The sequence below is a fragment of the Scomber japonicus genome, chromosome 2 (assembly GCF_027409825.1).
Source record: "Scomber japonicus isolate fScoJap1 chromosome 2, fScoJap1.pri, whole genome shotgun sequence".
In the NCBI taxonomy this organism is placed as follows: Eukaryota; Metazoa; Chordata; class Actinopteri; order Scombriformes; family Scombridae; genus Scomber; species Scomber japonicus.
Genome location: NC_070579.1, coordinates 35434101 through 35451394, shown reverse-complemented (window position 1 = coordinate 35451394; position 17294 = coordinate 35434101). Strand labels below are relative to the sequence as shown.

The 17294-nt window shown below is 40.8% G+C and overlaps 1 protein-coding gene across 1 annotated transcript in view; it reads left to right on the top strand.

Annotated features, from left to right (window-relative positions):
• The window catches only part of LOC128370364 (sodium/potassium/calcium exchanger 3-like), a 59286-nt gene extending 41992 nt beyond the window's left edge, over window positions 1–17294 (top strand). The window contains exons 4-17 of the mRNA XM_053330961.1: window positions 1484–1558; window positions 2804–2888; window positions 6037–6140; window positions 7468–7542; window positions 7990–8015; window positions 8113–8166; window positions 8271–8404; window positions 11305–11465; window positions 11981–12251; window positions 12349–12515; window positions 14854–14968; window positions 15171–15283; window positions 15665–15730; window positions 16561–17294. Coding sequence (XP_053186936.1) covers window positions 1484–1558; window positions 2804–2888; window positions 6037–6140; window positions 7468–7542; window positions 7990–8015; window positions 8113–8166; window positions 8271–8404; window positions 11305–11465; window positions 11981–12251; window positions 12349–12515; window positions 14854–14968; window positions 15171–15283; window positions 15665–15730; window positions 16561–16713 — 1599 coding nt within the window. The 3' untranslated portion in view covers window positions 16714–17294. The remainder of the gene's footprint in view (window positions 1–1483; window positions 1559–2803; window positions 2889–6036; window positions 6141–7467; window positions 7543–7989; window positions 8016–8112; window positions 8167–8270; window positions 8405–11304; window positions 11466–11980; window positions 12252–12348; window positions 12516–14853; window positions 14969–15170; window positions 15284–15664; window positions 15731–16560) is intronic.

Sequence of the window (17294 nt, the reverse complement as noted above, 5' to 3'; positions counted from 1 at the left end):
TCTTCTTCACACACACACACACACACACCCACTCACACACTCACACATAGACAGTCACTGCATGGGCTCAGTCGCTGCTCTTGTGTAGGCGTTTGGGGTAGTTGAGCTCATTCTCACCTACTTTCAGTAACAGGAAATCGAAAAAGTTCCAGTTCTGAGCACAAAAGGAAATAAAGAAAAGTCACACTCCACATTATTCCTTCTGTAAGATTTCAACCCTGCACGTCTTTGAAAGGCGTCATTATTACAAAGAGTCAGTGTAAGATTATTCATGCTCTCTCCTTTGTTCACACATTTCCAGTCAGTCTGCCGTCACTACCTGACACTTCCTCTCTTGATCATTGTGTTCTGTCTTTCATCTTCATCCTGTTTTTATTTCTCACTGTGGTCCATGTTGTGTGTATTACGTGATGTCAAGACAGGGCAGCATTAAAAGCACTTTATACACTACTTATAATGATAATGAATCCTGGCACGGTAAGACCATTAAAGGGTACGTTCACAATTTTGTCTGTCCTAAAATAATAAACATGTGTCCAAATGAACACTTACATATGCTTTTATTGTTATGATTCCTCTTGTTCATACTAACTGTAAAGAGATGGCTTCATAATGCACTTTCAATGTACTAAGTGATGGAGGACCATATCCACAGCCGTTGCTCTGTGTAGAAATGTTTAATTGAAATGTGTTTTTTTTACATTATTTACTTAAAATTTTATATGAAGTTAATATCTTTCAAAGTTCCTGTATTTTGGGGCCCAAATTCCCTCTTTTTGTGACGATCCTTCCTTGAAACTGTGCAAGATAGCCACTTTATCTGACTAACTCAGAAAGCCTCATATTCTCTTCAGGTAAACTTTTCACGAGGAGTTCTTCTTTTGTTCTTTAGTTTGGAGCCTATAGTGTCATTCAAGGTCAGAGGTTATGCTGCTTTCAGTTTCAACAGCCATATTCAGTAGGGATCAAGCAAAGGCCATATTAATACTGTAATGCTTTTTAATGTCAGTATGTTTTTAAAAAGTGAAAATGAATGTCCATATTTAAAAATGTAAATAGCGCAGTCCCTTAGTTATGTCCTTCATGAATTTTTAAAGCTTATCCGTTAATGCACTGTACCGCATTTGCAAGAGAATCTTTGGCCTTCAATTACCACACTAGCTGTTACATTTTTCATGTTAATTTACATATAAATTTAATGTCCCAGTGAGATCTGAGAAGTGTTCTTTGGTGTTATTTAGGGTAAATGCAACAGGTATGAGGAGCAAGAGATTTCTGACAGAAAATCACTGGTAAATCATTGCTTCCTGCCAACATGTTAACAGCCAGCCACCTTGATTTTTGGCAGTTAAAGATACAGCTGGAGCCGATTTTAACATGTCCTGGACTTTTCACCCCATCATCTCACATTCTTAAATTACATCAGGCAGCATGGTCATACTTAACTGATCCCTGTAATATTCATCACTCTCTCTCTTCACAGACCATATACATGTTCTGTGCCCTGGCCCTTATCTGTGATGACTACTTCGTCCCCTCCCTGGAGAAGATATGTGAGGTATGAATTGAGTTAGATACTTTCCAAAAACAACAACTACTAGGTGCATAATCTTTTTTCATTATATGTCTTAATTGAGCTTGTGCACAATGTTGGACTGTCCCCTCTGGTAGGTCAGTAAATATTTCAGGGCTCTTTCACTTTTAACTGTAAATCTGCACCATGCAAAACTTTGCATGAAAAAAGATGGAAGGAGTCACCAAGAAGAGATTTTAAATGACTTAAAACAACACTGTATGTAGCACTGTGTATGTTCTTTCTGATATGATGGCGAGAGGGCGACTACTAGATATTTGATTCAGCAGAACTGTACAGGAAAACGAGACAAACTTATCAGTCCACAGAAATCTCTCAATTCATGTAATGAAAGTGTTTTGTCCCACTTGTCAATAGAGTTTGAAGCCTGCATTCCCTCCTGCACTTAGACTTGACGTCTTTTTAAAGTCTGTGAGGGTTCATGGGTATTGTGTTTTGTTTTTTCCAGAAATATTCCTCTTTTTTTGTAAGCACCTTATATTTTATATGCCTCAGCAAAAATCTGTAGTTTGATAACAAATCTTGGCTCAAGTCCGACTTATTAGCTTTTCCCAGAACCACACCTAACAGCTGTCTATAAATCTAAAAGTGTTTATTGTATTCTGTCTGTTGTATATCATTGTGCTCAATCTCCATGAACACAGTGTAGTTTTAGTCTTTTAGAATTATGTTATGGGATTACAAGACTGGTTATCAAACATCAAAAATACAGCAAAACCTCTTCCAGTAACACATACTGTACACAAGACCAAAATAAATGTACCAAATGTTAAATAAAGCTGGCACCAAGTAGCAGTAAAAGAAAGGAACTGCTTATGTAAAATCAAATTTTCACCCAATAAATGGCTTTTCCTCTTCTCCCAGGCTGTCTCCAAGCAACTGACTGAAGTTCAGTATTTTCCATGTGAATAGTCTTTGTTGTTGTGTAAACAAGTGTCATGGTTCCCAATTAAAAAGTACAATAGAAAACAAAATTACAAACTCATTTTCATGTCAGTGAGATGTCATATTGAACAAGTTTTCTGCTTCCAGACAGCATATATGCAATCTTTAGTCGATCGTAATGTTCAGCTAAGGGTCAATGCATCAGGGTTTAGGCTCAGATTGATTTCCTTCTGTTTGTGTCTAGGAATGGTTGGGATTTTCTATAATAATTTCTATATTTATTTCTTTGTTTCTGTTTTGTCTCTTCTTCCCCTTCTCTCCTAGCGTCTCAATCTCAGCGAGGATGTAGCAGGTGCAACCTTCATGGCTGCTGGCAGCTCAGCTCCTGAGCTCTTCACATCTGTCATAGGTATTCACCATAACCATCCCTCCCTTTCTTTACCCACTCTGTTCTAACCAAACTGAATCACGCATGCCTTTTAATGCTTTTACCCCAAGACGATAGCAGTAAACAAACATGGCTTTCAATGTACTGTATTACATTCAATCTTATGTAAAAACTAGGGATGAACCAATACGGCTGTATTGGCGACTGTGGGCAGGAGGTAGAGCGGACGTCCTCCAATTGGAAGATTGGTGGTTCGATTCCCGGCTCCTCCAGTCCACATGTCGATGTCCTTGGGCAAGACACTTAACCCCAAATTGCTCCCGTTGCTGTGCCAACGGTGTGTGAATGTGAATGAATGGTTAGATCCCTCTGATGAGCAGGTTGGCACCCTGCGTGGTAGCCCCTGCCATCAGTGTATGAATGTGTGTGAAAGGGTAATATGAGATGTCATGTAAAGCGCTTTGAGTGGTCGCACAGACTAGAAAGGCGCTATATAAGTACAGTCCATTTACCATACTGATACCAGTATCGGGTATTGTTCCGATGTGAATGCTGAGGAAGAGAGGCCCACATCTTCCACAGAGTCGAGCAAGAAAAGTTGTGTTACTAGCTAGCACTAAGCCAGATAGCAGTGCTAGCGTACCATGATGTTGTTAGGTCTAACCCAATAGTATAGTTACTGATGCAGCCTGAGCAGCAGTAGACTGTGAAAGTGCAGTCTACCTATGGGCAATGGCGGCATGAGACCTAGCCTCACATGTGATGAGGTCCGAGGTGTACTGCAACGTACAGTGACACCTAGCTGTTGACGCCACCTGAGTGGTAGTAACCCAACAATCATAGCGCACTCACTGTAGATCCATGGATTCATAGGCGGTGCCATGAGGTCTTGGATGTGACATTGCGTGATTGGCTAGATTGTCTTACAAAGCAGTGAGGGAGTGATGTTACTAACTTGTGAGAATCCACCAGTGGGATGTTGGATCTTCCTCCTTGTAGACATGTTGTTTTTTTCAGGGACACCAGATGGTGAAACAAATCTGTGTGTGTGTGTGTGTGTGTGTGTGTGTGTGTGTGTGTGTTTGTGTGTGGAGGGGTCTTTCTCAAGTGCCAAGACGGAGCATTGAAGGGTAAACCAAGTAGCATAGGCCATTAGAATGCTGAGCACATATGGCATAAAACAGAACCTACAAACTTGGCAGCAAACACCAGACAGAGAAAATGTCCAGAGACAACCCACGGGTGGTAAAAATAACAGTAGCTCTAACCCAGTACATAGCTGTTGATGACCGGCCGAGATCTCGTCATCTTAATGTAATGGAGCTGAAGTATGAGATCCGTCACCACATCAGAAACTGTATTACCAAAGCTGCATGATTTCGTGAAAAAAGAACATTGACAGACTGTTGCAGGACATTTCGGCCTGCAGCTTCACCACTGAGGTTTTGGCCAGCAGTCCCACCAAAATGTCTCTCACCAGACTAACTTCACAATGGGTTGATGATTTTACTCCCCATTCCCCAGAGTCATTCTACAAGCCAAGCATTGGGACAATGCCAAAAACATGATCAAGGCCATCAGTGATCCTGGACTCCCTAGCCTGCTGTGTGTCACTCAAACCCTCTAGTTGGCTGTTAAGAAGGGTGTTTTGGCTTAGAGAAGTTTGGCCAATGTGGTGGCACTTGGAGGTTAAATAATTGGACATAAAATAATTGGACGTTTTAAATATATAAACACACTGAAGGCACCCTCATTTTGGAAGCACTCAGAGGCCAATACACATATTTTGCTTTAGTTACATGTCTAAAACAGAAGAAAATTGCTTGACATCTCTTTGAAACAAACCCTGAAATCTAATGATAAAATAGTGGAAATGCACATTCCAGAGTGGAGCCCCCTCTACCCATGCCACAGTCTCTTGTCAAGCAGAAGTGGGCTCTGGGAATATTTGGGTCTGAATATCAGCACCCTGATGTCACTGCTCACCAGTGTGGACACTTCTGGAAAAGACTATCTGTTCTGTCTCTTGGAGTGGTTAACCTGAGCTCCTCTGATGCTTTGGCCTCAGATGTGATTCCTGTTGTGCTCGTGCTTCAGAGATTTTTGACCAAAGAAACAGACGAGGACCGCAGCATCGAAACAATGAACAGAACCTTAGCTGCAGCCATCAAGAAACACTTCACTGACATGCAGTAGTGTGGAAAGTGGAAGACAGCACTGATATACTGTATGAAGTCCTCTGAATGTGAAATTTGTGGCAGTGCCATGTTTGTTCAGGAAAACACAAATGTTTAAATGTCACCAGCAGCATCATTTTGTGTATTATAGAGTGAGAAACATCTGATCAAAATAAAACATGTTTTCAAAGTAATTGTTAGAACTGTGATGGTATTATTAAGTATTCATATTGGTATTTGATTTCAGCAAGTACCCAATGCAAACACTCGTACTTGATATGAAAAAAGTGATATCAGTGTCTCCCTGCTTATAACTACTAAAGAAACGCTGCTGAGGAGTAAAAGCAATATGTTTTCTTTGATCATGATTGCGTATGACAGAATATCTGTCTGAACCAACAAGAGAGCATCAAAGGCTGGACTGCCACATTGCATCACTATCCTGTATATAAATCTCTAATTATACATAGAGACTTCACCAATCTTCTATTTTCTATTAAAAAAACAAATGTAACTTTGGGCTTCATGGCCATCACAGATATTTAAACTTTCTTCAGCATCTATACTATATACTACTATACAATGACTGTACAGCACTGTTTCTTCAGTCATTTTTGTCCATTTTCTCCTCATGTGTTTGTATGTAAAGGAGAGTGTGTCTTTGTGTGTAAGAGAGAGTGATCTATGACCAATATAGCTGAGTAATTTTCATATGTTTTGACAGTTGTGTGACATCTGTTTGTTAACACTGTAGATGCTGCAACTGGATATATCAAGTACTGTGCAACACATCATCTGCGCTCACTATGGAGCCCTAATGTCTTCTGTTGTATGTGTGTGTGCGCACGCGTGTGTGTGTGTCTGTGTGTGTGTCTGTGTGTGTGTCTCTGTGTGTGTGTGTGTGTGTGTGTGTGTGTGTGTGTGTGTGTGTGTGTGTGTGTGTGTGTGTGTGTGTGTGTGTGTGTGTGTGTGTTGGCTCATTTTCTCCCCAGGGGTGTTCATCACCAAAGGTGACGTGGGTGTGGGAACCATTGTAGGTTCAGCTGTTTTCAACATCCTCTGCATCATTGGTGTGTGCGGCTTCTTCGCTGGCCAGGTATGATGTCATCGTGTTACATTGCTGCAGCCAAGCCCGCCGCTGACCTGGTGGCATTTTCACAGAGTACAACCGACGGCCTAATGTCACCTTTAAATATTCAGCAACATAAACAGAAAGCGGGAGAGTCAACTCATGAATTTGTGCATATGTTTACAGAAGCTTGCATGACACGCGTACACATTGTTGGTTTATGTATGAGTCTGAGTGCACCCAGGTACATATGATCCATGTGTCAATTTAATTTTTAATCTTTGATTCCTGACATATGCCTGTGTTATCTGCCACTGCAGGTATCACATTTTCCTGAACGTGTCAGTACAGGCATATTTGTCTCATCTTTCACATAACCGTAATGTGTCATAAGGAAAATAACAAAGATCAGGATTAATATGTTTCACGCCTCAATCATCTTCACACTGATGCACACTGATTATGCTTTGTTCTTTTCATTCACATATTTGCTCATAAATGAAAAAACACTTTATATCTCTGTTCTGACTTGCATCCTTGGTGCTGTGTGTTGCATGAGATACAGTGATAACATAATATAGTGCAGCCTCTTTCTGATGCTATCTGACATGCCAAGGACAGGGCAGAGCCACACATGGAAATGAGTGGAGTACAAGGATAAGCTCTCTGCTCTGAAAAATATATGCACTTGACTCCAAACAGTGATGCAATCCCAGATTGTGCATTACGCAATCATAGTGAGATAATGAGGGAGAGAGACAGGCAGTATAACGGGGCTTGGAAGGATGGGGTGCAGTAAGATCATCTTCAAGCCCAGCCATTGCACCTTGCTACTGTTTATTACCTTTGGCTGGCTATCCATTGCCAGTTTCATCTACAAAGCTCTTTTGTACATTGAGCTTCAGTACAAGCAAACATTTTAAAGCTTTGTTATGCTCTAACTTTGCCCTCTGGCTCTCAGCAGCAACCAATTCCACAGCTGGGAGTGGCACTTTCAAGATGTGACTTCTGACTCTCCACTCTCAGTGTGAGCGTTGTGTGGGAAGACCGAGATGCTGAGCGTTACAGCGTTAGTCACAGCGTTGTGGGCTCCTGCATCGTATCTGATTACATAAAGTCGATAAACACACCGGCACCTTTCCTACGTAGGATGGCACCTTGCAATTGGCTTTTTCAGTCACTGTGATTCAGTAGGTCAACTTAACAGCTCTTGTGTTTACATCAGTATGCTAATGATGTCAGAGGCGTTTCTGTGTCATGGTGCTGCATCAACTCCAGCAAAGCTAAATGCGAGCGTATGAATTGATGTACTTGTTTTTATAAGTGTGCTTATCTCTGTTTTTTTCCCTTGTAGGCAGTGAAGCTCTCTCCTTGGGCTGTACTTCGAGACTCAACTTACTACACCTTTTCAATCATAGCTCTCATTGCGGTAAGAGTTTACAGACATATAGACACATGGAGACACAATACACATGATCAAGTTTGTAGAAAATGCATAAATATGCAGATAAAAGGTGATGAAGCCAGCCAGTGTTTTGTTTCACATCAAGCATACAAAAACAAAGAACATCACACTGATATGACAGTATGTCAGTAATCGATAATTTTGCATATTGTGTTGAACATGCTAAAAAGGTAACCTCACAAATGACTGTAAAATAAAATAAAATAAAAACTTTTAGCCTTTACTGTGTCATGTCTTTAAATAAGATGTATTGAACCAAAAGGTCATGTTTTGACCTTTTTCTGCTTGTCTGAGCTCTGGATTGGTCATGCCCCCTAGTGGAGTAGATGCTGAAATGCAGAATTAATTTGACTTTCAATTACTGCCTCCCACCTAATGTCCCCTTGTGTCCTCTTTGTCTTGCCTCTTTAGTTCATCTATGATGAGAAGGTGTGCTGGTGCGTAATGAGATTATGTTCTGTTGTGCCCTCACTTTGTTACAACTATAAAATGTTACACAAATGTGACTAACTTTCTGTTCATGTGCTGAACCAGGTGGGAGTCTCTTATCCTGATTCTCATGTATGCAGTCTATATCCTCATCATGAAGTGAGTACACTCCTGAAGACATTTCCAATGCCTTCTGCTATTTGATTGGTTGCAGTCATATAAAATAAGTTGTGCCATCAACAGTGTTCTTTTGTCATTGCCAGGTTTAATGGCAGGGCACAGCGCTACTTTGATCGTCGAAAGAAGAGCTCAGTAAATCTGGCCAATGGGTTGACAGGAAGCACTGATCTAGAGGATAATGTCACTTGTGATGCTACTGCAGTCCTACTCAAGAAAGGTAACATAACCTGTATTATACTATTTCACACAGGCTTTACCCTAACAGGGCTCTGTAGGATTTATCTGCACTGAAATTTGCATGAATATAAAGGCAGCTGGGGTACCACTCCATATTTATCTTTGTTCAGCTCCATGAGAAGATAGTCATGGATGTCTTTGTCAAATAAGTTCTGTCTCCCTTGCTTGACCATCGCCGCTAACGCTCCACCATGCTGTTCGACTTTCTGAACTTCTCCTACGTGACGAGTTACATGCCCTCCATCCAGAAACTGTGACAGACAAGTCACATAATGTAGACCAAGCCTCTGTTATCCATAATCTTGACAAGTTTTTGTAGTGTGTAAAATGAAAGACAGCCCCTCAGGACATTCATCTTGTTGTTGGTGTGGTAGCTGCATCCTTTTTACTTGACTTTGCTTACTACTGTTCCTAGCAAAGCCTTTATTTCTAGGCTGCATTGGGCCGGTAAGGCTTGAGATGACTAGATGCCAGTAGAAAAAGGAGCATATCGTTGGTCTTCAACCTGAGGTCTCATTTGGCAACCTAGCACTTCCATACATTTTTCAAGTGTCTGCATCTTTCAGCTTTCCTTCTATCTTCAAAGTTATGGAAAAATATGGGGCAGTGCAATAGGAGAGTAGTGCAAGATGCTGGCTAAGGCATGTGCACATCCTTCCAGCCTCCAGTCTGCTTCAACACAGCCTGCTCTCTTAGTTTGTTCTGCATCTGGTACTCTGAGTGCCGCCGCAGAGAGACCTAGTCAGCTAAACTTGTTCCTTTGGGTATGCTGAGGAGGCATTGAAGAGAACCAGGGCGGCATGTGGCAGTTGGTTTGACAGATGGTTGCCAGGGAAATGCAGTATCACAATTGGTCTACCAGTAGTCAGCAGGGATCTGGACAGTTGGATGGTTTTTCAAATACTTTCTGTGGGAAATTACCTCTTACACTTTTCTGTGCATGGACACCTGAGGTTAGGTTGTTGGTTCTCCAGCAGCTATTTTACATTCCAGAAAACATGTTGAAGAGGACCAATTGGCCTGTGTCAACTTAGACAGGGTAGAGTTCACACTGTACCACTGTTGTAGACTGTTGTAGATGTTTTGGGGTCATTTTATGCCTTTATTAGACAGCGATAGTTGAAAGATGACAGGAAACAAGGATTAGAGATGCAACAAAGGTCCACAGACAGATTTGGGTTCATTGCAGTTTAGAGTTGGTATTGTTATACCTAAGTCACAGGATCAACCAGACCATGGGTTTGTGGTACATTACAGGTACCGGGCCCCATCCCTCCTGCAATTCCAATTGTGAAATACATATTTTGATGAAAAATCATTTTTGTTATTGTTGGTTTGTGTGTTTGTATAAGTTTAATTTGTTACTCTCACATAAATCACACATAAATTCAGCAACATGCAATGACTGATGAAAAAGTGCTGCCTACAATCTGTGTCTGTGTGCTGAAGAGTGTACTTTTCTTCACCCGATGGCGGTATGTGTGTATGTGTTTAGCTTTTCCTGGTGGCCCCCGATTGGTTGCCACCGCAAGCTGAAAATAACTGGATCTGGGGCGGAAAACATTACGCCCCAGAAATATTACCAGATTGGACGATTTTCCGCCCAATTGCTGCTTCCATATTAGATAACATTTACCCCTGAAGGCAGACAAAACGTACATGAATCGTTGTGGTACTGTGGGGATAATTGTAGAGTGAAAGCAGTTGCTAAATGGCTCCAAAAGATTTTTTTTTTAATTTTTAGAAACCACTAACCTAGCCGCTAGCCACCAGCAGCTGGCTCTCTGCTGTACTGTACAGCACATGCTCAAGGCCAAAATACACAGCTGCCTAGAGCTGTAGTCCCAACAAATGGAAAAGTCACACCATGCCACTGATCCAGACACACTGGATTTTTTAAATCTCAGGCTTCAAAAGTCCCATATCATATCTCAAAGTGGAAATTCAGTGGACGAACTGAAATTGTATTCTGACATTGCAAACAGGAGAGGTTCGAGAAGGTGAAAATAAAACAATGTAGCACACTGTCCATCGCACTTTGGCTTCTTTTCTTCAACAGGTCTATCACTGTTTGGGCTGGCCTTAAGAGACACAGTTCAGTGAATACTCTATGGTTCTAACCTAACCCCATCTATCTATCTATCTATCTATCTATCTATCTATCTATCTATCTATCTATCTATCTATCCATCTATCTATCTATCTATCTATCTATCTATCTATCTATCTATCTATCTATCTATCTATCTATCTATCTATCTATCTATCTATCTATCTATCTATCTATCTATCTATCTATCTATCTATCTCTCTATCTATCTATCTATCTATCTATCTATCTATCTATCTACCTATCTCTCTATCTACCTATCTCTCTATCTATCTATCTATCTATCTATCTATCTATCTATCTATCTATCTATGGGTTTATACAGTACAATAAGAGCTGTATAAACTGCATTGTCAGTTTACAGGCCATATAGCTATTAGCAAGTTGGCTAAAGCACATTGAACACCTTCATATTTGACTTGTACATGATAATATCATATATGCTAAATGACGTGGTCTTCATTCTTCATTGCTATTGCTAACAAAACACTTGTCTGTTCTTAGCTTGTGGGCTAGATTTAGCAGTGCAAATTTGTGTGCATTGTGTTTCTTAGCTCCTGCTGACTCAACTGTCAATCAAACACTTGCAAATTGTATCTCCATTGTAACAAATGTAAAAGTAATACATTTAAAAATTGCTTTTGGATGATTTGTCGATTGCAGAAATGGATGACTAAAAGTAATTTCTGCGGACTAAGTATAAAACATGTAGATCCCTGTGAACTGTCAAGGCAGTAGTCACATCAACATTGTGTCTTACATCTCTCTAGCTAACTTCCACTGTAAGCCATCTGTGCTGATGGTGGATGAGCTCCTGTCTGCATACCCTCACCAGCTGTCTTTCTCCGAGGCCGGCATGAGGATCATGATCACCAGTCATTTCTCACCCAGAACCCGCCTCACCATGGCCTCTCGGATGCTTATCAATGAGGTAAATATGCGCTTTCATGATGTGTGGCTTTATGTTTAGTTTTTAGTTTTACATGATTGGAGTTGGAATAACTTGAAAGGCAGCAAAGCCTCCCTCAAGAGAAATGTAGTTTTATTCGGCTACTTTTTCAAAAACTCAGCCAAAATACAAACCATATAATCCTGCCTGGGTTCAACAAAAGAAGGAGTGGAATGAATGTTAATATTTGTTTGGATAGTACAGCCAACATTTTCTCTCAGACACCTGTCTGCTACAGATTACAGTCTGGATGTAAATCCAAAATAAACAACCAAATTTGGCCTTTTGAGAAAAAAGAGATGAAAAGAACATTAAATTCTGCTTCCTCTGATTTGATTATATAAATAAAATGTAAAAACAAACCAAGGCAGTTAAGATGGACTCAAAATTGGTCTGACACGCTGCTGTTGCTATGCTACATAACACCAATGCAATAACATCCAGATGTATTCACGTATTTATAGCTAGTCTATAATAATCTTAATAATCACTTCCAGAGACAGAGACTGATCAACACCACTGAGACTCGGGTCAACCGCATCAACAACGGCGACTCTGACTCAGCAGCCAGGGCCCAGGGAAGGCGGGGTTTGGAGAATGGGATGGGTGGGGCTGAGCAGGGCCTGAACGGTAGGTGCAGGCTTCAGCGACTGGAGTCTGGCAATGAGACGGAGAATGAAAATGAGGACAATGAGAACAATGAGAATGACGAGGAAGGAGAGGGAGAGGATGACAACGGAGGGCCCCTGGTGCCTTTCAAAGTTCCAGGTATGGCACGAAAGTTTGGAATCAAATGATCATGGTTAGTAATGTTTTGTGACGAGTGTGATTAGTTTTTCCTTCCTTCCTTCCTGTCTTCCTCCAGCGGGTGTATGTAACAAGGTGAAATGGCTGGTCATGTGGCCGCTGTCCCTGCTTCTGTTCCTCACTGTGCCCAACTGTTCCAAGCGGCGCTGGGAGAGATGGTTCATGGTCTCCTTCTTTACTGCCACCATCTGGATCGCTGGCCTTTCGTACATCATGGTCTGGATGGTCAGTCCAGGGTCTCACTCACTAGCATACTGAAAGCATAACCTGATCTTTAAAAGGGTGATAAAATTGCCTTGGCTTAATTAGAAGACTTTAAACTTTAGTGCTTTTACTGTAAAGCTTTAGGAACTGTTTTTGGGTGAAGTGGGGGACAGAAAAAAAGTCTTATTATAGTTGTTGAAGTTTCTTCTCCCAGATGTATATTTTATTTCATTCTTTCCTTGAGATTTCTTGTTTTTAAAAAAGTTACATGTAACAGATGGACGACAATCCTGTGTCTGTATCAAGGCTTTTGTCTTCATCAAATTCAGCTAGTAGCAAATACAGTATGGGCCCAAAATATCAGGCTTGAGAGACAGAACAGACATAGATTTTTATAGTTATTGTTGAATGAACATCACCTCTCTGGAGAGTACCACATTTTCCACTTGCATATAGCGGCTTCCATTTTCACTTTAATCTGCATCCTAACAGAAAGCACAACTACAGTAAAGTGAAAGGTACTGTATGTACTGTTGACCCTTACAAAGCCAGCAGGATTCAGGTGTGAAGCGTGATGGAGGAATGAGCAGTAACAGTCAAACAGGGATTATTTTCAAAGCTGTGACCATAAACAGGTTAGAAAAAGTCCCACACACACACACATACACACACACACACACACACACACACACACACACACACACATGTAGCAGGCTGGCGGACAACAAAAGCAGTCTGACAGGTGCAGGAGAGAGGACACCCAGACTGACCCCTTCTCCCTGACACACTACACTGCTTTCCCACCTGGCACACCTACCTACACTCTATACACTAATAAACACTCTTAACAATATTTACACATACACAAATACAAATCACTATTGCCTCATACTGAATAAATAAAATGCATAATAAACTACTTGGTTCAGCCTAACAAGATAATTGGCATCTTCTGGATTTCTGTAGCCTTCTGTGGAAGCTCAAAGAGAGAGCGATTAGCACAACATAACAGGCATGCACTTCCTGTATTATTCTGCTCTGTCAGACTTTACACATTCAATGTGCGTGTGTGTGTGTTTTTTCACCTCAGTGAGGGGGATGCTTTCCAGCTCCCTCACTGGTACCCTGTGGAGTTTTTGCCCACCAGTAGGAATGTGGAGCTTTGTTTTTTACAAGTGTGTACATGTTTTATTTGTATTGTGCAAAAACACAATGAGCAAATCACATCCTGCTTTTGGTTTCAAGCTGTTTTGCTGACTGACACTTAGTGACAGTGAAGCACCATCACATGTAGCAATGTGAAAGTGAAGAAGACAGTAAGCACACATGTATGATTTATGAAATACTGTTTACAATTATTGTTACTACAGTATATACAGTTAACTAAATTGGGATTGTAAAAATTGCAGGGTTAAGCCCAGTAACAACCTCAGAGGTGCCTCCCATGCAAGGCTGGATACCCCCAGGGGACCCTTGGCACTGAAGCTCATGGCCCCCAGACAACTCTTATTTTAGTCTGATTGGATAATGCTGCTGTCGTCTAGAAACCTTGTAACTGCATACTTTGATTTGGACAAACTACGTTTCTGACAGTGAGCATAATGATCAACATCAAGAGATTGGGTCAAGCCTTGTGTCATTTCTTTGTTATTCCATTTCTAATTTGCACTTTGGTACACATGATCATTTAGACAGGAGTACTTAATGTTATATTCTTTTATACACTCTTAGTTACGAACAGTGAAACAAATTGTACCAATATATAACTGTTGTATTATTGGAGGTATTGGAGGAGGGTGATGGAGGTTGTTTTCTAAATAAAGATGAGGGCCAGAACATTTTTAATAAGACTGAGGAGAAGTTTTTAAAAAATTGAAAACTAACTTTCAACCCCTCACCCCCCACCTCCACCAAGACACCCTTATAAATGTATTATGGCCCTTTAGGTGGACTGGCATTGTCTTTATTTCTTTTATGGATGTGCTTTCAGTGAGCACTGTCAGATAAATAGTGTTTTGGCAGACAGAAAGTACCCCATAAAGAATTTCTATCAAGTTTTCTATAAAACCAACTGGCAGGATGAATCCCAGAGAAAGCTGATCAATAACTAAATTCAATGTGGAGATGTATTAAATAGGAAGAGGATTGTTACATTTAGTGCAGCACTGTATTAGGACAGTTTTTCTAACATGTAGTTGTACACTGAGGCTGTATAAAACTCGGTTATACGACTGAAATTAGATTCCAGATGGGAACTTGTCTGAGTCGTAGCCTTTATTTAATTCACTGTAGTGCTGAACTATACAGGAAGAACTAATAAACAACAGTATATTGAGACTTGCTTTCTGTTGGCTTTCAGGTGACTGTGATTGGCTTCACTCTCGGTATCCCTGACGTCATCATGGGCATCACCTTCCTAGCAGCAGGCACCAGCGTCCCAGACTGCATGGCGAGTGTTATAGTGGCACGGCAAGGTACACACACACACACACACACCCACACACACACACACACACACACACGCACTACTACATTTTTCTACAACAAGACAGTATTGGTGTAGAAGAGATGCTGTAAAGACAAAGAGTGGCAGTACACAGCAGAATATTGCTTGTCTGAATTGATTTGTCTCCTGACTGTACACAGACCTTGACAGTGTTGCTCTCCTTGCCTCAGGTATGGGAGACATGGCCATCTCCAACTCTATAGGCAGTAATGTGTTTGACATCCTGGTGGGCTTGGGTCTGCCCTGGGCGCTGCAAACGCTCTGCATCGACTACGGCTCCATCGTGAGTACTTCTCAGCTCAGCCAGGAGGAGACTCTGTTGGACTCAGGCCAGAACAGAACAGAGCAGAGCTGTGTTTATGAAGGGTAGAAACAATGGTTTGTAGTATACAGCTCAGAGCAGTGAGGGAGTTTAAGAGTATTGTTGTACACAAATACACCCACACGTTCCTGTACCGTACTGTAATTCATGTTCACTGTATTTCCATCCATAAGTAACACAATGACAGAATATGTCACATCTAAAAGAAAAAAATCTAATCAGATAATTAGATAAAGGGACAAAATCTTATCAAATGGGGGGCCATGGTCTAATAAGTGTGAGTTTAGGGGGGGGGGTTTTGAGCTGCTGCTATAGACTAATGCTCTGTGATTGTCTCCTCAGATCCATCTCAATAGCAGAGGACTCATATTCTCTGTTGGACTTTTACTAGCCTCAGTATTCTTCACAGTAAGTACCAAACCTTTGAGACTAACTGAATCAAGCTGGTGTTGTGATTGAGCAGGCTGAAACACATTCATCCAGCATGTACAGATGTTTGAAATGAACTGCATGGTTCAGAGCATGATAGGACACGCCTGGCTGTCACCTGATCACAGAGCTGAACATGACATTTGATAGAAACTCTTATCTTCACAACATTTATCAGCCAAAAAAACAGAAAACATTCAGTCACTAAATATTACAGATGTGAACATTACATAATTATTATTATGAACTGAAATAACATTAAACATTAAACATTCTCCTCTGGACAGATGTGAATATCTGACAGATAGAGGAAGTAATGTCTGATTGCTCATTTGTTTGCACATTACAGACACACAAAGACATTCACATATACAGTGTGTTACAAAAAGACACTTTTAACCTGCATATAATCAGCTACACATTAAGTTAAAGAAATAAACATTTGTGGAGAGTTAGTAAACACTTATACCAAGAACTCTCCCAAATACTCAAGACAACATAAACAGAAATGCATTCCGTCAAAATCATTTCCTTTTATTTGAGTTTCTTTATCTCTGGAATGAGTTTGATTACAGAATAAATGCTGTTTTGATGATCACAAGCTTCCAGGTCATGTCGCCTATACCTTATTTCACGTAACAAAGTTACAACTAAAACAGTGATTGAGTTGCTACAAGCCTGAGTAGATTGATTTGATAACATTTTATTAAATTTGATCAGATCTAACAGGGTGTAAATATTTCTGTGTAATATCATCATCTGTTTATTTTGTACGATCTTCTTCTATCTTCTGTGTTTCCTTCCTTCAGGTTCTCGGTGTCCATTTGAACAAATGGACTTTGGACTGGCGACTGGGCTTGGCCTGCATTATCCTGTACGCCATCTTTCTATGCTTCTCCGTCCTCATCGAGTTCAACGTCTTCATCTTCGTCAACCTTCCCATGTGCCGAGACATCCACTGACCTCCCTCCTCTTCTTCTTCTACTTCTTCCTCCGGCTAATGGAGGAAACCTCACCTGGCTTCCAGTTTCTTGGCGCCTTCAGACCAAGTCCTACCTTTTTTTCTTTTTCTTCTTTTTTTTCCGAAATAGAAAAATAGAGCTCTATATGATTTATCGTTGGTGCAATACACACAAGAGAGAGAGGACACCGGAGGTTGTGGAGGTGTTTTTTTTGGGGGGTGGGGACTGCACATGAGGCGCGAAAAAGAAAGTCCCAGCAGCAGAAATTGCTGCCAATCGTTGTTTAAGTTGATGTACTGAAAGGTTGGCTGGCGTGAACTTAACTGTATTAAGACCAACAGTTAGGCGACTGTTGGTGAAGAAGCTGCTACTGTTACTGACCGACTGACTGACCGGCAGAAAGAGAGAAATCCTGCGCTATCAGCGATTTTTAGCTGGATCGTTTGTTACTCTTTGTACAAGTTTGGATATAAGCACACAATTAAGGTATTTTTAAGTAAAAAAAACTGGCTTTCTCTGTATATAATTGAGGATTATATAAGTACTTATTTTAGCTGAAACATGGGTTTCTCTTATGCACA